The sequence below is a fragment of the Rhamphochromis sp. 'chilingali' genome, assembly GCF_963969265.1.
Source record: "Rhamphochromis sp. 'chilingali' genome assembly, chromosome: 5".
NCBI classification, from domain to species: Eukaryota; Metazoa; Chordata; class Actinopteri; order Cichliformes; family Cichlidae; genus Rhamphochromis; species Rhamphochromis sp. 'chilingali'.
Genome location: NC_137932.1, coordinates 28,101,045 through 28,117,450, shown reverse-complemented (window position 1 = coordinate 28,117,450; position 16,406 = coordinate 28,101,045). Strand labels below are relative to the sequence as shown.

At 40.6% G+C, this 16,406-nt stretch overlaps 1 protein-coding gene across 1 annotated transcript; it reads left to right on the top strand.

Annotated features, from left to right (window-relative positions):
* The first annotated feature begins 9,277 nt into the window (after nucleotides 1-9,277).
* On the top strand, nucleotides 9,278-14,211 carry LOC308397655 (kunitz-type protease inhibitor 1-like). The gene is made up of 10 exons (XM_080883684.1): nucleotides 9,278-9,846; nucleotides 10,986-11,146; nucleotides 11,466-11,607; nucleotides 12,203-12,373; nucleotides 12,453-12,488; nucleotides 12,575-12,703; nucleotides 12,791-12,841; nucleotides 12,918-13,088; nucleotides 13,588-13,650; nucleotides 13,725-14,211. Exons 1-10 carry the CDS (start codon nucleotides 9,450-9,452, stop codon nucleotides 13,904-13,906), a joined length of 1,503 nt encoding a protein of 500 aa, XP_080739810.1. The 5' UTR covers nucleotides 9,278-9,449; the 3' UTR covers nucleotides 13,907-14,211.
* Nucleotides 14,212-16,406: the final 2,195 nt, after the last annotated feature.

The following is a 16,406-nucleotide window of genomic DNA, read 5'->3' as shown; positions in this document are numbered from 1 at the left end:
TTTGAGTGAAGATTTTAGGTGACAGGAAATATAAATAACTGCAACTTGAATCTTTGACCCAGAGTTCAAGCTCACTGCTGTAATATATCCTGTAATATATATATATATATATATATATATATATATATATATATATATATATATATATATATATATATGTATCATAATAATCTGACAATACATATAATATTGGCCATATTATATTTACATTACCACAGTGAGATGATTTTAGTCTCATGAACAACATTAGCTAATTGTTATTTAATCTTGAAATGACTGTTCACACAGAAATGAAGCCCAACAATCATGTTTTACAGTCCCGTGGTCTCAGCCTCAGATACTCAACTAATCACAGTGATGTCATGACAAAAATGAACTAACAAAAAAACATTTTTTCTCCTTCATGTCTGTCACACAATGCTGTATGTAACGTTTCTAGGCAACCTGAACAACGCCATGAAGGCTAGACCGTCCCATTTCACAATCCTCTCACTTCTGCACTTCTCGTACTTATAGTACGCACCGTACGTAGTACGCATAGTGCGCGTACTTCAAGCGTGCGGTCTCTTAATTGGGACACAGCCGTAGTGCTGACGCGGGACAGTCTTACAATTTCACTGTACTATTGGAAAACTAAACTGAAATAAAATCATTTACAGGTCAGAGCCAGAGCAATGAAGAGGAGTCCTGCCAGGCTTCATAACTCCAAACAAAAACACTTTTCATTTTTTAAAACAGTAAAACTGTAACACAGCCACCAACCAATCAAATGTCATGCAGGTCAGAGGTCAAAGTGATAAAAACAATTAATAAAACTATAATTGAAGTGTCAGAAAGATGCATTTTATTTGAGATATTTAAAAGTGAAAATTTTATTATTTTTCTATTTTTAAATAAACATATTTAACATTTTAAACTGTAATCTCAATTAAATCATTAGCAGGCAAAAAACTGTTAAACAGGTTCCTGCTCTTGTCGGCTTTTATTATCACTTAAAGTCAACATCAGTATTTGTAAGTGAAAAAAGGTGAAACTCACCTGAACTCTGACCTGCCAAACCTGCTCATAGAAACGTCAAATTCTGCTCGTTCAAAGTGGATCAAAACATTAGCATCATCACATCTTCATCAGCGCTTTGTACTAAGAAACCTTTCTCCATGTCGGTTTCAGAGTGAGCTGAATTAAAGTAGGAATCCTGCTGCTTCATCCAAAACTATAAAAGCTATCTTAGATCACAGAGCTCAGTTGATCACGTTTAACTGAAATCTGATCTTTTCTGAATAGAGTTTGGCGAAGCAATCAAGTGAGATGGGGGGAAAAAAAACACACTCCACCAAAACTCCGTTCCTTTACCTGAAAATCATCCAAATCACAAATAATCAGTAAAAATCACATAAACCATCTGCCTTTTAACTTCCGGCTGCGCCTCTCATTGGCCCGCTTCAGGTGTTGCTGCAGTGCCCCTGCTGGTTAGAGTGTGAAATGCTGACTGATCGTACTGCACTGATTAATCAGTACTTGATTTAGAAACGATTTTACTGATTAGTGATAAATCCGCGCTCTGCTCCACAGTCCTCATAAAGTGCTTTACAAACGCAAACATCACAACTAATTAGGCTAACACCCAACCATAACCATGTAGCTAGCCAAACAGCGAACAGACACTTCCTGCCACAGAAGGTAAAGTGTACAGTATATCCTGGTTTAACGCCTCACTGCTGCAGCACTACAGTGATCCTCGTACTCTGATGTTTAGTTTCCTCTGAGCTATTGGTTCTGTCACTAGTTAGCTAACATAAACTAATATGAGTCTGTTAGCCAACCACATGCTCCGTACTAACAGAAGATGGCGATAAACATGTTTTTAACTGAGCTCTTGTTTCTTAAACCCAGCGTCACAGACAGAGTGACGTCTGTGTGAGAGTCTGTGACGCTGGGCTTAGTGGGATCACCTTTACTTATCTTTGAATGTGTGATGTTTTTCACGCTCTCCTGTCGGATCCATAAATTCACTTGTGTCAAGCCAGCCTCCAATTCGAGACTTGCAGTCAAGCCAGCCTCCAGTTTGTTTTACGTTCCCTGTGTATTCAAAGTATTACGGGAATGGATGTGGAAACCGGATTTCAAAATAAAAGCCAACTTCGAGTGAATTAACAGATATGTTAAGAACATAATAACATATAATTTAGGCTTTTTTTTTTTTTACAAACTCTAATGTTAGATCTATATGACACAGCCTTGTACCCTAATTGTGCCCTGTCACTATCAAGGCCATCTTATTTTGGATTTCAAAGTAAAAGCCCTGTGAATCTTCATTTTTGAACTACTCTTTCAATGACTTAATAATGCTCTTAAAAGCAAAAGTCGTATTTCCAAATACTATTTGAACTTTATATCAACACTTTCCAACCACAGTCTTTTTACAGTGATACCATATCAATATCAAGTCAGTCTGATTTTGCCTTTCATAGTAATGGCCCTTTGAAATTGTCCATAATTGACTTAATCTTCTAACGATTCAAAATGCTCTAAAATGAAAAATTCTTGTTTCCACAGGGTAATTCCACCTTAGATCAACAGTATACAGCCCCACAGTGATACCATATCAATATCAAGTCATTCTGATTATGCCTTCCAAAATAAAAGCCTTTTTAAATTGTCCATAATTGACCTAACTTTCAGTGATTTCAAAATGTTTTAAAATGGAAATTTCCTGTTTCCACAGGGTAATTCCACTCCAGATCAACAGTATACAACCTCACGATGTTACCATATCAATATCAAGACATTCTGATATTGCTTTAAAAAATAAAAGCATTTTCAAACTGCCCATATCTGAGTTGCTCCTGGAACAATTTCAAAATGCTCTAAAATGGCACATTCCTGTTTCCACAGGGTAATTCCACTTTAGATCAACAGTATACAGCCCCACAGTGATACCATATCAATATCAAGTCATTCTGATTTTGCTCTCAAAAATAAAAGCCTTTTCAAATTGTCCATAATTGACCTAACTTTCAGTGATTTCAAAATGCTCTAAAAAGGAAAATTCCTGTTTCCACAGGGTAATTCCACCTTAGATCAACAGTATACAGCCCCACAGTGATACCATATCAATATCAAGTCATTCTGATTATGCCTTCCAAAATAAAAGCCTTTTCAAATTGTCCATAATTGACCTAACTTTCAGTGATTTCAAAATGCTCTAAAATGGAAATTTCCTGTTTCCACAGGGTAATTCCACTTTAGATCAACAGTATACAGCCCCACAGTGATACCATATCAATGTCAAGTCATTCTGATTTTGCCTTCCAAAGTAAAAGCCTTTTCAAATTGTCCACAATTGACCTACCTTTCAGTGATTTCAAAATGCTCTAAAATGGAAATTTCCTGTTTCCACAGGGTAATTCCACTTTAGATCAACAGTATACAGCCCCACAGTGATACCATATCAATATCAAGTCATTCTGATTATGCCTTCCAAAGTAAAAGCCTTTTCAAATTGTCCACAATTGACCTAACTTTCAGTGATTTCAAAATGCTCTAAAATGGAAATTTCCTGTTTCCACAGGGTAATTCCACCTTAGATCAACAGTATACAGCCCCACAGTGATACCATATCAATATCAAGTCATTCTGATTATGCCTTCCAAAATAAATGCCCTTTCAAATTGAGCATATACGGCCTACTTTTTTGACGATTTCAAAATGTTCTTAAACAGAATTTTGCTGTTTCCACAGGATAATTTCACTTTAGTTCAACAGTATACAACCTCACGATGTTACCATATCAATATCAAGTCATTCTGATTTTGCTTTCAAAAATAAAAGCATTTTCAAACTGCCCATATCTGACTTGATCCTGGAACAATTTCAAAATGCTCTAAAATGGAAAATTCCTGTTTCCACAGGGTAATTCCACCTTAGATCAACAGTATACAGCCCCACAGTGATACCATATCAATATCAAGTCATTCTGATTATGCCTTCCAAAATAAAAGACTTTTTAAATTGTCCATAATTGACCTAACTTTCAGTGATTTCAAAATGCTCTAAAATGGAAATTTCCTGTTTCCACAGGGTAATTCCACTTTAGATCAACAGTATACAGCCCCACAGTGATACCATATTAATATCAAGTCATTCTGATTTTGCCTTCCAAAGTAAAAGCCTTTTCAAATTGTCCACAATTGACCTAACTTTCAGTGATTTCAAAATGCTCTAAAATGGAAATTTCCTGTTTCCACAGGATAATTCCACTCCAGATCAACAGTATACAGCCCCACAGTGATACCATATTAATATCAAGTCATTCTGATTATGCCTTCCAAAATAAAAGACTTTTCAAATTGCCAAGATACAACCTACTCTTTTAAAGATTTCAAAATGCTCTAAAAGTGAAAATTGCTGATTCCACAGGATAATTTCACTTTAGGTCAACAGTATACAACCTCACGATGTTACCATATCAATTTCAAGTCATTCTGATTATGCCTTCCAAAATAATGGCCTGTTGAAAATGCCCATAATTTACCTAACTTTCAGTGATTTCAGAATGCTCTAAAAAGGAAGATTTCAGTTTCCACAGGGTAATTCCACTTTAGATCAACAGTATACAACCTCACGATGTTACCATGTCAATTTCAAGTCAGTCTGATTTTGCTTTTCAAAATAAAAGCCTTTTCAATTTGCCCATATATGACTTACTCTTGGAGCGAATTCAAAATGCTCTAAGATGGAAAATTGCTGTTTCCACAGCATAATTCCACTTTAGATCAATAGTATCCAACCCCACAGTGATACCATATCAATATCAAATCAGTCTGATGTTGCCTTCCAAAATAAAAGACTTTTCAAATTGCCGATATACGACCTACTCTTTTAAAGAATTCAGAACGCTCTAAAAATGAAACTTGCTCTTTCCACAGGATGAATCCATGTTAGATCAAAAGTGTACATCCACACCATGGTACTACTTCAATTTCAAGTCATTCTGATTTTGCCTTCCAAAATAATGGCCTGTTGAAAATGCCAATAACTTACCTAACTTTAAGTGATTTCAAAATGCTCTAAAAAGGAAATTTTCTGTTTCCACAGAATAATTTCACTTTAAATCAACAGTATACAACCCCACAGAGATACGATGTTAAGATCAAGTCACTCTGATTTTGCCTTCCAAAATAAAAGTATTTTCAAATTGCCCGTAGACGACCTACTCGTTTAACGATTTCAAAATGCTCTTAAATTGAAAGATGCTGTTTCCACAGGATAATTCCACTTTAGATCAACAGTATCCAACCCGACAGTAAAACCATGTAAATTTCATGTTGGTCTGATTTCGCCTTTCAAATTAATGGCCCGTCGAATTTGTCCATATGTGATATACTCTTTCAATTATTTCAGAATGTTTTAAAAATGAAAATTGCTGTTTCAACACATATTGGGTTTTCATTTTGAAAAGCAAAATCAGACTCAATTGATTATGACAGAATTGAATCATAAAGATGATGTAAAAGGAAGCTGAAATTGCCACTAGGTTGTAATTGATAGTACGTTTATATTTTAAGTCTGTGGAAAGATGTCATGGTTGGTTTGCAAGCTGTTTTGTAATTTCTTTATTTAGAATGACATCTTTCCACAGACTTAAAATATAAACGTGCTATCAATTACAACCTAGTGGCAATTTCAGCTTCCTTTTACATCATCTTTATGATTCAATTCTGTCATAATCAATTGAGTCTGATTTTGCTTTTCAAAATGAAAACCCAATATGTGTTGAAACAGCAATTTTCATTTTTAAAACATTCTGAAATAATTGAAAGAGTATATCACATATCGTTAGCTTCATAGCATAATTGCCTAAGTCATTTGACTAAGTCAATGACTTAGGCACTTATGCTATGAAGCTAACAATATGGACAAATTCGACGGGCCATTAATTTGAAAGGCGAAATCAGACCAACATGAAATTTACATGGTTTTACTGTCGGGTTGGATACTGTTGATCTAAAGTGGAATTATCCTGTGGAAACAGCATCTTTCAATTTAAGAGCATTTTGAAATCGTTAAACGAGTAGGTCGTCTACGGGCAATTTGAAAATACTTTTATTTTGGAAGGCAAAATCAGAGTGACTTGATCTTAACATCGTATCTCTGTGGGGTTGTATACTGTTGATTTAAAGTGAAATTATTCTGTGGAAACAGAAAATTTCCTTTTTAGAGCATTTTGAAATCACTTAAAGTTAGGTAAGTTATTGGCATTTTCAACAGGCCATTATTTTAGAAGGCAAAATCAGAATGACTTGAAATTGAAGTAGTACCATGGTGTGGATGTACACTTTTGATCTAACATGGATTCATCCTGTGGAAAGAGCAAGTTTCATTTTTAGAGCGTTCTGAATTCTTTAAAAGAGTAGGTCGTATATCGGCAATTTGAAAAGTCTTTTATTTTGGAAGGCAACATCAGACTGATTTGATATTGATATGGTATCACTGTGGGGTTGGATACTATTGATCTAAAGTGGAATTATGCTGTGGAAACAGCAATTTTCCATCTTAGAGCATTTTGAATTCGCTCCAAGAGTAAGTCATATATGGGCAAATTGAAAAAGCTTTTATTTTGAAAAGCAAAATCAGACTGACTTGAAATTGACATGGTAACATCGTGAGGTTGTATACTGTTGATCTAAAGTGGAATTACCCTGTGGAAACTGAAATCTTCCTTTTTAGAGCATTCTGAAATCACTGAAAGTTAGGTAAATTATGGGCATTTTCAACAGGCCATTATTTTGGAAGGCATAATCAGAATGACTTGAAATTGATATGGTAACATCGTGAGGTTGTATACTGTTGACCTAAAGTGAAATTATCCTGTGGAATCAGCAATTTTCACTTTTAGAGCATTTTGAAATCTTTAAAAGAGTAGGTTGTATCTTGGCAATTTGAAAAGTCTTTTATTTTGGAAGGCATAATCAGAATGACTTGATATTAATATGGTATCACTGTGGGGCTGTATACTGTTGATCTGGAGTGGAATTATCCTGTGGAAACAGGAAATTTCCATTTTAGAGCATTTTGAAATCACTGAAAGTTAGGTCAATTGTGGACAATTTGAAAAGGCTTTTACTTTGGAAGGCAAAATCAGAATGACTTGATATTAATATGGTATCACTGTGGGGCTGTATACTGTTGATCTAAAGTGGAATTACCCTGTGGAAACAGGAAATTTCCATTTTAGAGCATTTTGAAATCACTGAAAGTTAGGTCAATTATGGACAATTTAAAAAGTCTTTTATTTTGGAAGGCATAATCAGAATGACTTGATATTGATATGGTATCACTGTGGGGCTGTATACTGTTGATCTAAGGTGGAATTACCCTGTGGAAACAGGAATTTTCCATTTTAGAGCATTTTGAAATTGTTCCAGGATCAAGTCAGATATGGGCAGTTTGAAAATGCTTTTATTTTTGAAAGCAAAATCAGAATGACTTGATATTGATATGGTAACATCGTGAGGTTGTATACTGTTGAACTAAAGTGAAATTATCCTGTGGAAACAGCAAAATTCTGTTTAAGAACATTTTGAAATCGTCAAAAAAGTAGGCCGTATATGCTCAATTTGAAAGGGCATTTATTTTGGAAGGCATAATCAGAATGACTTGATATTGATATGGTATCACTGTGGGGCTGTATACTGTTGATCTAAGGTGGAATTACCCTGTGGAAACAGGAATTTTCCATTTTAGAGCATTTTGAAATTGTTCCAGGATCAAGTCAGATATGGGCAGTTTGAAAATGCTTTTATTTTTGAAAGCAAAATCAGAATGACTTGATATTGATATGGTAACATCGTGAGGTTGTATACTGTTGAACTAAAGTGAAATTATCCTGTGGAAACAGCAAAATTCTGTTTAAGAACATTTTGAAATCGTCAAAAAAGTAGGCCGTATATGCTCAATTTGAAAGGGCATTTATTTTGGAAGGCATAATCAGAATGACTTGATATTGATATGGTATCACTGTGGGGCTGTATACTGTTGATCTAAGGTGGAATTACCCTGTGGAAACAGGAAATTTCCATTTTAGAGCATTTTGAAATCACTGAAAGTTAGGTCAATTGTGGACAATTTGAAAAGGCTTTTACTTTGGAAGGCATAATCAGAATGACTTGATATTGATATGGTATCACTGTGGGGCTGTATACTGTTGATCTAAGGTGGAATTACCCTGTGGAAACAGGAATTTTCCTTTTTAGAGCATTTTGAAATCACTGAAAGTTAGGTCAATTATGGACAATTTGAAAAGGCTTTTATTTTTGAGAGCAAAATCAGAATGACTTGATATTGATATGGTATCACTGTGGGGCTGTATACTGTTGATCTAAAGTGGAATTACCCTGTGGAAACAGGAATGTGCCATTTTAGAGCATTTTGAAATTGTTCCAGGAGCAACTCAGATATGGGCAGTTTGAAAATGCTTTTATTTTTTAAAGCAATATCAGAATGTCTTGATATTGATATGGTAACATCGTGAGGTTGTATACTGTTGATCTGGAGTGGAATTACCCTGTGGAAACAGGAAATTTCCATTTTAAAACATTTTGAAATCACTGAAAGTTAGGTCAATTATGGACAATTTAAAAAGGCTTTTATTTTGGAAGGCATAATCAGAATGACTTGATATTGATATGGTATCACTGTGGGGCTGTATACTGTTGATCTAAGGTGGAATTACCCTGTGGAAACAAGAATTTTTCATTTTAGAGCATTTTGAATCGTTAGAAGATTAAGTCAATTATGGACAATTTCAAAGGGCCATTACTATGAAAGGCAAAATCAGACTGACTTGATATTGATATGGTATCACTGTAAAAAGACTGTGGTTGGAAAGTGTTGATATAAAGTTCAAATAGTATTTGGAAATACGACTTTTGCTTTTAAGAGCATTATTAAGTCATTGAAAGAGTAGTTCAAAAATGAAGATTCACAGGGCTTTTACTTTGAAATCCAAAATAAGATGGCCTTGATAGTGACAGGGCACAATTAGGGTACAAGGCTGTGTCATATAGATCTAACATTAGAGTTTGTAAAAAAAAAAAAGCCTAAATTATATGTTATTATGTTCTTAACATATCTGTTAATTCACTCGAAGTTGGCTTTTATTTTGAAATCCGGTTTCCACATCCATTCCCGTAATACTTTGAATACACAGGGAACGTAAAACAAACTGGAGGCTGGCTTGACTGCAAGTCTCGAATTGGAGGCTGGCTTGACACCAGTATAAATTCACCTGTTGTTGTTGTTGACGTCAGCGGCGCGTCAGAATCACCTGTGTGGGGGCGGGGCGAGGTGTTTGTCTTCCTGTCAGAGAGCAGGTGAGACACACCTGAGGAGGTACATCGGAGCTGAGCGTCTTTTCCTCCTCGCGCGTAGACTGACCGCAGACGGACATGTCCACGCGCTCCTCTTCCTCCCCCCTCCTCCTCCTCGTTTTCGCGCTCTTGCGGTCCGGGGGGGCGGTGGACCCGCACTGTGAGGACGAGTTCCGGCGCGGGCAGGAGGACTTCGTGCTGTACGCGGAGGACGCGGTGAAGCAGGGCGCGGTCATGTTGGCCACCGCGAGCTTCTACTCCGAGCTCGAGTGCAAGCGCGCGTGTTGCGGGCAAGTGCACTGCAACCTGGCGTTGCTGGAGCCGAGCGTCCCCGGAGAGGAGAACCGCACGTGCGTGCTGTTCAACTGCGTGCGTAGGAATCGGTTCGCGTGCAGGTTCGTGACCCAGAGCGGGTACAAGAGCTACGTCAGAGACGCCGTGTACCGGAAGTACCTGGCAGCCCCCCAGAAAGAAGGTGAGTACTTTCAGGCTTACTGACTCTCCGTGATGTCAGTTCTGCTCAGTGAGCAGGATCAGAAGGACTCTCGGAGGCTGAGAGAGGTCTGAGCATGTGCAGGGGGGTGAAGATGCAGGCAAGAGGAGGGATGGAGGCGGGTGATTGGCTGTGGGCCCAAGTGTGTCAGCAGGGAGGTCGGTGGGCAGACTCGGAGCCCGACAGGGTCGCCAGGTCAGAACACACACGCCTGTTCGTCGGAGCAGGACCGGGTGTTCTGAGAAACTATACTACTCTGACAAAACGTCCTACCCGCATTATAATTTGAGGGTGACTTGCGACTAAACCTAACCATAATCCTAACCATAACCATAACCTTAAGAAGTATTCTGGATGGGTGAGAGAAAAAGGAGTTAATTCTGTGTTTGGTGTTGTGCGCATGCACTGTGTCTGCACAGAAACATTGTATAGGATGTTTTTTCAGGTAGGATGGACTCCCAGAACACCGGCCCACATAGACTGCGAAGGCCGGGTCCTCCGAAGGACGTGGCCTAGGTTTTGGGACACAGCTTCTGTTTAATGTTTTTGAAGAGCAGCTGTCGCGTAGACGGCGTGTTCCTCTGCTGTGTGAGGAGCGGGTTAAAGATGATCTGCAGCTTCGTTCTCTCAGACCGCCGTGATCAGCTGATTAAGTGTTACAGGATGTCACATGTTCCCTCCACGCTGACAGATAACCACGGCACAGACGCCTGTTATCTGTGGCTGAAGCCACCGGCACAACGCTGTGACCAGCTCACCTCCATCGTAACTGTGGGACTAACGCCTCGCCAGTGCTCTGTCTGTCTTGGTCGTTGTGTCCTTGGACACCTACCGCCTACTGGTGTTGGCCGGGCCGGCCCCCACCTCACTTGATTGGCAGCCTCGCTTCTGTCAGTCTGCCCAGGGCAGCTGTGGCTACAACTGTAGCTTTCCTCCACCAGTGTGTGAATGTGAGAGTGAATGAATAGTGGAATTGTAAAGCACTTTGAGGGTCTCGAAAAGCGCTATATATGCAATCCATTATTATTATCATTTCAGGCTGCGCTTCCTCTCTATGCACGTGATCTCTGACCCTGTCTCAGAATCCATCTGACTTCAGCTCCCCCTCACTCTGTCTCCAGGTAAGAAGCATCCACCCGTCGCCAACGCAGGCCGTGATGTCACCATTCAGCCTGGAGAGACTGTGATGCTCAACGGCACTGAGAGTGTGGCGCTGAGCGGCGCAAAAATTAAAGACTACCGCTGGAGTCTGGAGAGAGGAGACAGCAGTGTAAAGATAGAGGTACAGGTGCTGCAGCACGGGGGTGGGGGCTTCTGTGTTACAGGGAGACTTCACCTGGAGACAGACGGGTAGTTCACTGTATCCACTACTTTGAATATAAAATTCAGCAGAGCAGCTTCCAGCCCACCAAATCTCATTCACAATCTGTCCAGTTTTCACTCTGCCTTGGTTTTTGGAAGTTAAAATAAGGACTTGTGTCTGTGCAGGTGTGTCCAGGTGAATGTAATTGTTCTTCAGCGTCCCTCTGCAGCATTCAGCTGTGACTGAGTCCAGCTCATTTCACTTTTAAATGCTGTTATTTTTGAATGGGCTTCTGCAGGAGACCAATTATCCTGACCAGGTGCAGCTCTCCAACCTGCAGACAGGCTCGTATGTCTTCAAGCTGACGGTCAACGACTCCAACGGCAAATCAGATGATGCCAAGGTCACAGTCCTCGTTCTTAACCCACAACAGACCAGCTGTGAGTGCTCATGGGATATGTATTCCAACAATAAGTCTGTAGCATGTGCAGAGCCCTGTGCCAGAGTCAATAGAGAATTTGGTCAATTTTAGGTTTTGAGGACGTTTAGTTTGTTTCATCTCAGTCTGACTTTATTGGGTCTGAAGTCTTCACTTATCGTCACTTTATCGATCAGCTGATGGCTGAATCACTGTGTTATTGATCAGTTAAACGGTGTGGTAGAAGCAGAGTCAGCTAATTGGTGGAGGGAATGGTGTTTGTTTTCTCGCTCCTCTTAAACTGGTCAGACTGGATTACCTGACTCATGCACGCTCAGAGGACGCCCCCACACTCACAGCAGAAACTTGACGTAATTCTATTTGACATCTTCCTTTCAGCTGATTTCAGGGTCACGTGATTCACTGAGTCTGTATTGATCGCAGCTCTGACCAGAGTCGGGCTTTAAAACCGTAAAATGGGAGTTTGCAAAACAGTAAATGGTGCAAGTGTTGTCACAGTGGCACACCCTGTTTGTTTTCAGCACTGCAGTCAGCTGTATTTCTGTAGGTAAAAGTCTGACAGGAAGTGATGTAACTGACGCTGTCCTCGCCCTCAGCATACTGTCAGGCTCCGGTGAAGGTCGGGCCGTGCCGCGCAAAATTTACTCGCTGGCGTTACAACATCACAAAGGGCGTCTGTGAGATGTTTGTGTTCGGAGGCTGTATAGGAAACGAGAACAACTTCCTGTCTGAACAAGAGTGTCTGTCTGCCTGCAGAGGAGTCACAGGTACACACACGCACACATGTACACATGAACACAGACACACACCTTTATTGTAACACTGTTTCTGTATTTTTGTCCACAGTGTCATCGCAGAGGAGTGTTACTCTGCCCGCTGCAGGTCAGTCCCACAGCGCACCTCTTCATCTCTGCTCCACAGTACAACCAGGATGCTCAGTGTGTGTGCGTGTGTGTGTGTGTTTTAAGAGGTGTGCAGCTCGCCGTGCGGTCCTGATCAGCTAACCTGTGGCAACGGCTGCTGCCTGGACAGAAGTATGGAGTGTGACAACGTGAAGCAGTGCAGCGACGGATCAGACGAGAGCCAGTGCCACCAACGTAACGCGCACACACACACACACACAAACACACACACACACACACACACACACACTGAGTGTAGCTGACCTTCCTCCTCCTCCTCAGTGAATCAGACCTTGAGCCTTCTTCTGGACATTGATGTGAACAAGAAGAAAGGTTTGTTTTAATTTTCTTTGTTAAAGAAATACTCAAAGCTAACAAGCTACATGCTAATTAACCCCTCCCCCCTCAGCTCAGTGCACGGAGCCTCCCCGCACCGGTCCGTGCCGGGCCAAATTCCCCGGCTGGTACTATGACCCCCTGGACCAGAAGTGTCACGAGTTCACCTACGGTGGCTGTGACGGGAACGAAAACAACTTTCCAGACGATCAGACATGCAGAGAGTACTGCAAAGAAGTCGGCGGTACACACACATTCGCACACACAAACACTTAATCTTCATAACAGAGCGCTGGCTTTCCAGCAGATTAAAGATCAACCCAACCTGAGCGTCACCCACACTGCAGCGCTCTGACTTAAAGAAAGTGAGCGTCTCGCTAAGCACGGGAGCGGCTTCTATTGGCCGGCTGAAGGTGGCGTTGCCTTGGCTACCAGCTAACACAAACGTAAAAATTGGGATTTTTTTGTCTGTGGGAAATCAAACGTTAGGACCCTTCACTCATGAGATGAGCTCCACACACAGAAACTGCTCACATACACTGCAGTCACATGACTCTGTGACAATGTCATTCAGACGTCTTCTCGCTAACCTGACGCAGTTTGTGCTGAAGCACAGAAATGTAAGCACTCCGGCAGAACTTCATAAAACTCGCTGACTTCCAGATAAGGAAACGGGAAGAGAGAGCGGCTCACCCGCTTATGAGTTTTGGAACTCACTGCTGCTTTTTCTTCTTTCCCTGCAGAGAACGATGTGTTCGCCAGAGGTTTGTTTGAGCGCTTCGACAAGGAAGTAGACGACGACTCAAGTGAGAGATTTAACCTCAGCTTTCAACTGTTCTACAGTACAAACAGGACATGACCTCACTGTCCTCCTCCACAGGTTCCATCACGCTCGCCGTGATCCTGTCGGTGGCCATCTTGTCTCTGCTGGCCATCCTGGCCTACTGCTTCCTGAGGGCCCGCAAGAGGCGCACACACAGGCCCGTCAACACGTGCCCCACCCACGAAGCACTGTCCAAGGAGGAGACGTCTGTTTATAACAGCACCACCAAGCCCATGTGACGTCAGCCGTGCCGTTACCGTGACGATCGGCTGCCTTGTTTTGATTTAAGTGTCCTTTAAATGTATTTCTCAGCTGTTTTCATGATTGATTATTGGGGACGCTGGAGTTCTGTGGTGATGTCAGTTTCCTGTCCGCGGCGTCTTTACTGCTCTTTGTGTTTCAGTATTTATGAATTCAGCGTCTGGGTCTCAGGTTTTATTAGTTTTCATGTAAATACCAAGTTGGTCTCAGGTTTTTAACTTCTGCTCTTATAAAGTTTTAATAAAAGTTTGAAAGTAGTAATAAAGTTTGGACATAACAAAAAGTGATCTTTATTTTGAAAACAAACTTCCTGCTTACTGTGAGGTGCTAAACAGGGGTTCGTTCTTCGTACCTCGCTAAGTAAGTCAGCTGGATTTGATTGTTGATGATTTCGCGTGATCTTGGATCGTTCGGTTCTCCGAAGCTCATCTGGGACTTGCTGTCATAGCAACTGATCCGTAAGCGTAAACCTGCTCGGGAGCAGGCTTACTTTATGTAAACTGGATTAGATCGTGGCCACTCAGGTATGTCCGCTTCATTTATACGAAAGCAACAGCGATATTTTTCCACTGTTTTTCCATAAATAAATATTATCAATGTAACTAAAGATAATGCAGTATTTGATTCTTTTATTGATTTCATACAGATACATACAGGTCATTTCCTAAAAGAAGGGAAATGTACTATTAATCATTCCATTCCATGTATTTGATTATTTCAGATGTAATTCATATTTTAGAGCAGTAATAGTAAATTACTTCGTGTAATTAAGATGAGAGACCACGGCTATAAAAGCGAAGGCGGATTTGGGAAGTCTGTCGCAGCCATGTCCTGTCCGTTTGTACGAGAGCAACCCATTGCGGAAGGTGCAAGATTGATAAGGAGAGTTTTCAGAATTCAGCGTATATTGCGGGATAGACAGGATCCTTTTTATTTATTTATTTATATATGTATATATCTCCCAACTTACTGTGCATGCTTCAGTCACCCCTTGCATGGGAACAGGTAAAAGTGATGGAGTGTTATGTAAAACTACACACAAAAAAACCCACGATGTCAATAAATGTCAAAGTACAAAAAGCATTTTAATTAAGGCAACAACCAAATATTTTACATTGTACAAATAGAATTATGAGCTCATTTACCAGTTATGAAGGTGCTGCTGCTACTGCACCCCGGCTGCTGGTCTAAGGAAGAGCTGCCCCCAGGGATGCCCTCAACAATGGGTCTGGTGGCATTCAACCCTAGGGCCAGCTCCTCTGCCGGGGTGTGACGAGGGGGTGCAGGACCACCACCTGTCCTTTTCTTGGTTGCTGTTATAAACAAACAAACAGATTATTTCAGGGTCTCTTTCCAAGAGACTAAAAGCAATATAAGTGATAAATATTACCATGCTGTAGAATATTGTTATATTTCACTTTTACTTGTTCACATGTTCTAGTGGGTCCTGTTGTGGCTCTAATGTGAAAGAGGATATAATGTAATATAATATAATATGATATAATATAATATAATATAATAAATTACTTACGAGTTTAATTTGTCAGCAACTTTCTGCCAGCCCTCTCTCCTTGCTTTTGCAGCCTTTGCAGTGTTCCCTTGCGTTTTAATTAAACTCTGAAACTCCTGAAATCCCTCAATCAAGAATTCTTGCTCTTGATTGAGCAAGAATCAACCGTTTGATTCGCCGACCAATCAAAGGGTTGCCGATCAATGTTTCTACTATTGATGCGTAGCCCCTGTTAAGCCACCCAGTGATCTCACATTACTTCATCCAGCTGTACTAATCGTCAACAACAGGTGTGTTTGGAGAACCGGAATAGCGAGCTCAAAGTTGCCACGATGATTTGATCTTGGATGTGTCATTTGATCTTGGATGTAGTAAGCGGTACGAAGAACGGACCCCTGGGCCCTATTTCAGAAAGCCGGTTTAGTGCAAACTCTGAGTAAGTATACCCTGAGTTAACGAAAACTCTGGGTTTTCGGTTTCACAAAGCGAGTTTAGATTAATTCTGAGTGAGTTACTATGACGACACACTCCGTGAAGCTAACCTGCCCCCTAGCAGGTTTACTTCAACTAACCCTGACCTTCTCCGCCTCTTTGTCGGAAACCTGACTGTAGGAAGTGTCAGACATGGCGTGCTCCTTCCTTGAAGAGCCAGTAGATGTTGAAGCCCAAATTCTCCGCAGAGCTCTCCGCCGGGAGAGAGTGATTAGAGCGCGTTTGGACATTTTATCATTTCCTGATGATTTTCTGTGTGAACGTTACAGTTTTTCAGCACAATCTATAATTTATTTGAATAACATCCTCAGGCCTAATATTGCTCATGTGACACATCGCGGACATCCTCTCAGTTCTGTACATATTATTTGTATTGCACTTCGGTTTTTTGCAAACGGGAGCTTTCTGTATAATATTGGTGACGCTGAGCACGTTTCCAAGGCTACCGTCTGTCGGGCAGTCAGGAATGTTACAGT